The sequence below is a fragment of the Lactuca sativa genome, chromosome 4, assembly GCF_002870075.4.
Source record: "Lactuca sativa cultivar Salinas chromosome 4, Lsat_Salinas_v11, whole genome shotgun sequence".
Classification (NCBI taxonomy): domain Eukaryota; kingdom Viridiplantae; phylum Streptophyta; class Magnoliopsida; order Asterales; family Asteraceae; genus Lactuca; species Lactuca sativa.
Window position 1 is genome coordinate 153,009,695 of NC_056626.2, and position 7,883 is coordinate 153,017,577.

At 38.3% G+C, this 7,883-nt stretch overlaps 1 protein-coding gene across 1 annotated transcript; it reads left to right on the forward strand.

The window, feature by feature from the left end:
- Positions 1 to 292: 292 nt before the first annotated feature.
- Positions 293 to 1,594, forward strand: LOC128133535 (uncharacterized). The gene is made up of 2 exons (XM_052771009.1): positions 293 to 741; positions 847 to 1,594. Exons 1-2 carry the CDS (start codon positions 293 to 295, stop codon positions 1,592 to 1,594), a joined length of 1,197 nt encoding a protein of 398 aa, XP_052626969.1.
- Positions 1,595 to 7,883: the final 6,289 nt, after the last annotated feature.

The following is a 7,883-nucleotide window of genomic DNA, read 5'->3' on the forward strand; positions in this document are numbered from 1 at the left end:
AAAAATTAAGAGTCAACTTTCTGAGTTGACTAAAGTAGTGATGATGCTTGCTAAGGACAAGGGTGTGCATCCACTATCAGTTAGACCTTGTGGTATGTGTACCCAAATTGGACACACCACTGATATGTGCCTGATGTTACAAAAAGATATAGAGTCAGTTCAAGCTATGGGATTTTCTAGTCAACAACAAGGAAACTCTTAGCCAAGAAGTAATCCAAATTGGCACCAACCCAATACCAATTTCCAGCCAAGGCCACCACCTTATCAACCTAGACCTCCATTTCAAAATCAAATGTATCACCAACAAAATTATCAACCACATTTCCAGCCAAATCAACCTCCTCATCAATCTCAGTTCCAACCTCAAAACAAGCAACAAGGAAGTAGTTCAAGCGGATCGGGAATGTCTTTGGAAGACATTGTCAAGAGTTTAGCGACAAGTACTCAAACATTTCAAAATGAGACCAAGGCAAGTATCAAAACTTTGGAGCAACAAATGACTCACCTTGCCACTTTTGTTAGTAAAGTGGAGTCACAAGGCAAACTACCCGCACAAACAGAAAAGAATCCAAAGCATAGTGCATGTGCCATCACTTTGAGAAATGGAAAAGAATACGAAGGTCCAAAGATGATTGAAGAAGAAGAAGAGGTGGAGTTAGAGAAAGAAGAAGAGAAGTCGAAATCACCTTCAAAGCAAGTTCCCAATAAAGTAAAAGTCACTCCTCCTCCATTTCCCACAAGGTGAAGCAAGTCAAAGCGTGAGAGGGAAAACAATGAGATCATGGAGATGTTCAGAAAGGTTTAGGTAAATATTCCTCTTATTGATTCCATCAAACAAGTCCCTAGGTATGCTAAATTCCTTAAGGAATTATGCACATCTAAGAAAAGATTAAAAGGGAATGAAATGTTCAATGTAGGTGAAAATGTATCTGCAGTGTTGCAGAAAAGACTACCTCAAAAATATAAGGATCCGGGTGTTTTCACGGTTCCTTGCAAGTTAGGTAATCTTCATGTTCCACGAGTTATGTTATACCTTAGAGCTTCTATCAATGTTTTGCCATATTCCATTTTTAAAACATTAAATACTGGCATATTGAAGAAGATCGGGGTGATCATTCAATTGGTTGGTCGATCTTTAGTAGATCCAAAAGGTGTGCTAGTCCAAGTGAATGAACTAGTATTTCAAGCAGATTTTTATGTCCTTGACATGGATGATGATGACTCACCAAATTTGAGTTCAAATCTTCTAGGAAGACCCTTTTTGAAAACAGCCCAGACAAAAATTGATGTTTATGATTGTACATTGTCCATGGAATTTGATGGAGAAGTGATAAATTTCAATATCTATGATGCTATGAGATATCCAAGTGATATTTCATCTTTGAATTTTGCGGATGTTATTGAACCATTCACCGAAGAGTGTTTTCATTTGTCTAATCTCGATGTGTTAGCTTTCATTTTAGACAAAAATCTTCAAAAGGATGGAGTGGAAAAACTTGCTAAGCAATTAAAAATTGATGAAGAGATTATGGAAGTTGTATCTTGCATGGATCAAAAGAAGAAAATGAGGTTTGATGTTCCGAAACTGAAATGATTGATGCCTAATGAGAAACTTGTTCCCTCTATTAAGCCGGCACCAGAATTTGAGCTCAAGACTTTACCTGAGCATCTCAAGTATGCATATCTTGGAGAGAAAGAGACTTTGCTAGTGATTATTTCCACAAAGTTAACAACAAAAGAAGAAGAAGAGCTTGTCACCACTTTGAAGGAGTATAAGGAAGCTATTGGGTGGACTATAGCCGATATCAAAGGGCTAAGTACTTCAATTTTCATGCATAAGATCCTTATGGAAGTGTAAACCCATAAAATTCAAGCCAATTTAAAACATTTTAACCCATTCAAAAACCATTAAGTTATACAACTTGTTTTCAAAATAGTTTAAACATCATAGTATCCCCAGAACCAAGTCACAAAATCATGAAATATGAAGAGCGGTACAATCACGCCTTTGGCTTGCCACAATCTCCTGATGTACCTGAAACAATAAACTAAAACTATAAGCCCGAAAGCTTAGTGAGTTTCCCCCAAAATACCAACCATATACAACCATAATCATATCATATCATATCACAATACAGAACAACCATGCCTCTCAAGTCTGCAGTGTGACTGGTCCGCCCTCAACAGGCCTTTAGTCCACCTAGTCCACTCTCTTAGTCTACAGTATGACTAGACCGCCCGCACCGGGCCTTCAGTGTGTCTGAATCTATCCCGAGCCTTCGGTATGAGTGGACCGCCATACGGGCCTACAATCTATCCGGACCGCTCGTAGGGTATGTTGGCCTTCAACACAAAGCAGGACCGCCTCAACCCAAACATCAAGCAAATAACCATGTGCCCATATAACAGGTAATCACATAACAGTCCATAGACAAACAAATCGATTTAGCAGATCATAAAGCATATCAACATCCTAACCAGGATACTGACCTAACCGGTCACTAACATAGCATCATCCTATATACCAGGATACCGACCAAAACCAGGTCACTAACATAATAGTTTCCTAATTACCAGGACGCCAATCTAATCAGATCAATAAGCACATCAAACAGTATGTGTACAGATATCAGATATAACTATCTCACAGATCATCGATCATAGTAATCTCTCATAACCAAACACCGACCTAACCAGGTCACTAACATACCAATCCTAACGGATCATAAGAGCATGACAACATACTGTCTATCCGGATACCGATCTAATATATCATAACCACATGTAGCATACTGTAACCAAGATAACAACTAAAAGGGTTAGCCTTGGTGCCTTAGACCCTATTGATATAGTGAGGATAACTCACCTTGTAACTGCCGAACCGAACCATGAAAGCACTTGCCCGAAGCACTACTCCAAACTCCAACACCTGATGCCATCAATGGACCATGACATAAATATCCAAAATACATAACACCCCTGAAGGTCAAACAGGTCAAAGTCAATGTCCTTTCCAAAGTAAACCTTCCTGATTGACTCTACTCGCCGAGTCAACCCGTCGACTCATCGAGTTCTTATACTTAGAAAACTCTCATAACACGACTTAACTTGTCGAGTCGCCCCATGACTCGTCGAGTTCAACGCTCTCTGAATTCCATCCTGTCCAACTCACTGAGTCGCTAACCGACTCACTAGTCCGAAGTTTAACCACAAGAGGTTGGGAACTACGACCTGACTCACCGAGTCAGAGAACAGAGTCGCTAAGTCCAAGGCAATCTTCAAAAGACTCGCTAAGTTGTTCTTCCAACTCGTCGAGTCCATGCCCATCTTCATATGACTCGCCGAGTCCAACCATGCGACTCGCCGAGTCCCTTCAGTCCTTCATACATGCACAGGCTTTTCGAGCCATGCAGGGGCTCCAAACTGTAAATCCAATCTTCTAGGGCATAACCCCTACGTAAAGTTGCAAGCTTTACTCATTGATTGATGCTTTATAACATTCTGGACCAACAGAAGTCTAGATCTGAAGCAGCAACCTCATATCTAAACTCCAAACCTGAAATAGGTCTCAAACATACCCAAAATGGCCCCGAATCTCTTTCATAAATAGATCTAGATGCAAAAGAGCGAAGGTAACAGCTTATTACCTCCAAGATGTGCCCAAACTGAAGTAGATTCTGGATCTACACCACTCCCTTAATGCAAGCCCTTTTTGATCTTCAAGTTTCTTCCACAAAAGACAACTTCAAAAGCTTCAATCTCCCTCCAAAGGCCTCACACACACGAGCTTAGGGTCTTCTGGTCCTCAAGGGAAATAAGGGGGCTGAGAGAAGGACATTAAGTCCTTTAAATATGGTGCAACCCTCGAGATTAGGGTTTTCTCATTCCAGCACCAACTCGTCGAGTACAGCTTCCCACTCGGCGAGTTGGCCACTTAACTCGCAATCAAATCCCGCTCCAACTCGACGAGTAGCATACCTACTCGTCGAGTAGCTTCCTAAATTTACATTTTAAGCCCTTCACTCATACTTCTGGAATTTGGGATGTTACAACTCTCCCCCACTTAAATTAGGCTTCGCCCTCAAAGCCTACTGAATTATATGATACTGAATAAACCTCTTGCACTGCAGAATCCGATTTTCCAACCAACTCAGGTCCTTCCAGACCCTACCACTACACCCCATTTTAAATTTCTTCTTCTCGCATGGCATCCTTGCCAATTATTCTTGTCCGACCACCGACCTTCTTTTCCCCGATGACAGCACATAACAACTAAGTATCACCTGATGATACTACCACATTCCTGTCTTACACATTCATTCGCATCTTGCAAAAACTGGATACCGTTATAAACCACCGGGCCCTGACCCAATACTAATCTGCTATCCCTTACCCAACAGGCGCAACTTCTATCAAATTGCACTATTGGGAACTCATCATGCTTCCTTCCTGAATCCAATCCCTTTCCGCGCTGACATGATAATGCAGTTTTCAGCTTCCGAGCAACTCTCATGAACACCCATCTATAACACATATACACATCGTACCTGGCCCAAAGAGCCTTGGGCTGGAAGACCAGGCACGCCTACGATGGGTCCAGCCATCCCTAGGATGGAACACCACCACATACATAACTCATGACTACACCCCTAATTGGATCCCAAGGGTCTACCCTTGCATCACTTCTGAACCTTCTGCTTCGACATCAGAGCTAACCATTCCACAACCTCACGAACATCCAACCCAAATGTGCTTCCATACAACTGGTAAAATCTCAGTGCTCACTATCAAAAACTGAAATACTTTCGATCATCATTTACACTACTGCTTTCCCTTCAGATAACCAATACTCCTTCTCGGAGCTACATACCTTTCCCTTCCATTCTTTCAGGAAGTCTACTCAACAACCTTTACCACATCCGTAAGTGCCATGGTGCTAAAACTCCACTCTACACTACCCATGTAGAGCAACTACAATTCTATAACTCACATATACTTCGAATCCGATCACATAACTAACAAGCCCATGCACAGCTTCTAGCTAACTCCATCTTCATGATCAATATGTGGGGCCAGACCTTATCGATTGTTATTTCATGGAGACATACTCACTCATTCTCCGCATACAGGTCTACTAACACACACAGGGTCATCAGACTGGACCGCCTTACCAGGCCTTCAGCCTATCCGGACCACCCTCAGAACCTTCAGCATGTCTGGACCGCCCTTCTGGGCCTTTAGCCTATCTGGACCGTTCTTCGAGCCTTCGGCCTGTCACACCCCGCTAAAGCGGAAACGCAAGGTATGACAGCGATAACGGTTTCATTGCAAAAGATAAAGATACATCACCATAGCAGTATTTAAAAGTTTACAACCCATAGCTTCAAAAGAAACAAAATACAAGTTTTTCGAAATAACATTGTTCAAAATATAGCTTCATAATAGCTTCAACACGATGCAGCATGCTCTATGATGATGAATCTTTACATCCACTTACTAATTACTTCCTGAAAAAGCATGTAAAACGAGCGTCAACTATGAAAATAGTTGGTGAGTATCACAAGTTTATAAATCGAGGGTACAATAATGCTTTTCGTAAGTACAAGTACATTACTTTAATGACAAAACAAAGTTGATTGCTATTAAGGAATACAAGTTTATTGCTATAACGAGAAACGCGTTTGTATGTGTATGAGCAAACAATGAGTCTCAACCAAACCTATGACTGAAGCCCTATCGAGATCTATGCTTATCGTTCCATAGATGAATATGGTATCATGCACTCCAGCGATTCGGGCGAGTGAGGAGTTGTCAATTCCTAATAGCGCTATCCATAATGACCATTGGCTCAAAGAGTTAATGGTTAGAGATAAGGGAAGGGCCTTAGTACGATAAGTTCTCATGTTCCGTGTTGCATAGACATACATAAAGAAACATAGCAATACAATAGCAATCATGTTTGATACAAATCAATTTACATACAACATGCAAATCATAGTTTTTCTGGACATGCTTTTCCACCCCAAAACATAAAAACTGAAAATAGGGGAGTGCGTGAATACTCACAATATTTTGTGTAGACACAAGCGGTACTTCGGGATGCACCAACGTCTTACTACCGGGATCCTACGACATCAAACACACGCACTAGTGAGTTTCCATGTCGATATCTAATGCTAATATACTAAACTCTACATATAGGGAAATGCCAATTTATGTTTTAGTATTGGATTTTATATCAATTTGTTACACTTTTTCTGATGTATTGAAATTTTACAAGTCGTGCGATTAATTACAACCTTGGAAGGTTGATTTTCCGAATTTTAAGTCTCAATAACAACATAAATTCACGAAAAATAGCATTCGAGGGATAAAAATTCTCAAACTTTTTATTTAACTGTTATTACACAATAATAAGCTGGGAAAATTATAAAAATGGATTTCCAGGCTGTTTAATTATATTTTATGATTTTTGAGCATTTATTTCAATAAAAATTGAAATAAATAGAAAACAGTTTCCAAAATTACCCAAACTTTTTATTTAATTGTTATTATACATAAATAGGCTGGGAAAAATATAAAATATATTTTTCAGTGGTTATTTGTATTTTTCCTTGTTTTATTCCTTTAAATAGTCATTAATTAAAGAAATAATATTAAACAGTTAAAATAAATTACCATAAATTTTTGTAACATCATTTACAGTATAAATATCCTGGGAAAAATATCAAAAGTGGTTTTCATAATGTATAAACTGGTTTTGGGTTTTTATGTATATTTAAGTGTATTTTAGTGCAATTAACTTTAGAAAATAAGAGAAAAATAGTTTACAGTAGAGAAAAATCCTCAAAATTTTTATGTAACATTCTACTGTATAATATGATATCCTTGTAAATTTTCATGAATTTTGGATAATCAGAACTATTTTTCCCATTTTTAGACCATTATAATTACCAAAAACTGGGAAAAATAGCTAGACATGATGAAAAATCTTGAAATTATTTTCTTGAGTCACCCATCACAGGTAAGGTATGCGAAAATTGTTAGATACAATTTTCACATCCTAAAAAGTGGTTTTGTAATTTATCATGTTCTAATTAAAAGAAAATTAGAAATCGTATTAAACAGTAACAAAATTACTGAAATTTGGTGAGGGATCATTATTCCCCATAAGTATCATCCATGAATTTATTTAGGATTTATTGACCTCTGGAAGTATTTTATATGATTTATGCTCTTGGTTTTAGCAATAATTCTAATAAATCAAAGAAATAACAAAAGCTCTTGAAATTTTCCAGATTATCTCATGCATGCAAGGGCTTTCAAAAGGAAAAATGTAAAAAAAAGTATTCAGAAGAGAAATGAGGGTAATGATTCCAAACAATTTAAGAAAAGTTGCATGCAATAATGCATGAAGTGTAGATGTGGCTGAGGTTCATGAATTTTTGTAGCCCATTCAGTGAGGTTTTAAGCCACGAAATTTCAACCATAACTCACTAGATATGTTAAGTTTCTAAGGTATTTTTCCTAAGATTTATGGTTGGGTTTAAGGCCATTGTTTAAGCAAGATAAAAATAGTGATCACAGAAAAAGAGCTGTATGCGCAACCTTTTTGTAAAATCTGCCAAAAATCGGATATTTAATATTTTACAGTAAGACCAGTTGGGTTTGAAAGCTAATTCGTGGAACTAACCAATACAAAAAGAATATCATGATTTGGTTAAGAAATGACTGAGTTATGACTGTTCAAAGTCGAACAAAGTAATCTGGCAGATTGCATGTTTGCTTGTGTGCATTATTAAGGTATTTCAACAAGAACATCATGCATGTCTTTGGTAAGGCCCGATTTCTAATACATGCATGGAATGAATGAGCATCCAAGA

Excerpts from the sequence above, each read along its gene's own strand:
- LOC128133535 (XM_052771009.1), top strand. The coding sequence starts at position 293 with ATGTATCACCAACAAAATTATCAACCACATTTCCAGCCAAATCAACCT. Across the intron at positions 742-846 it reads CCTCCTCCATTTCCCACAAG|GTATGCTAAATTCCTTAAGG; the intron begins GTGAAGCAAGTC and ends ACAAGTCCCTAG.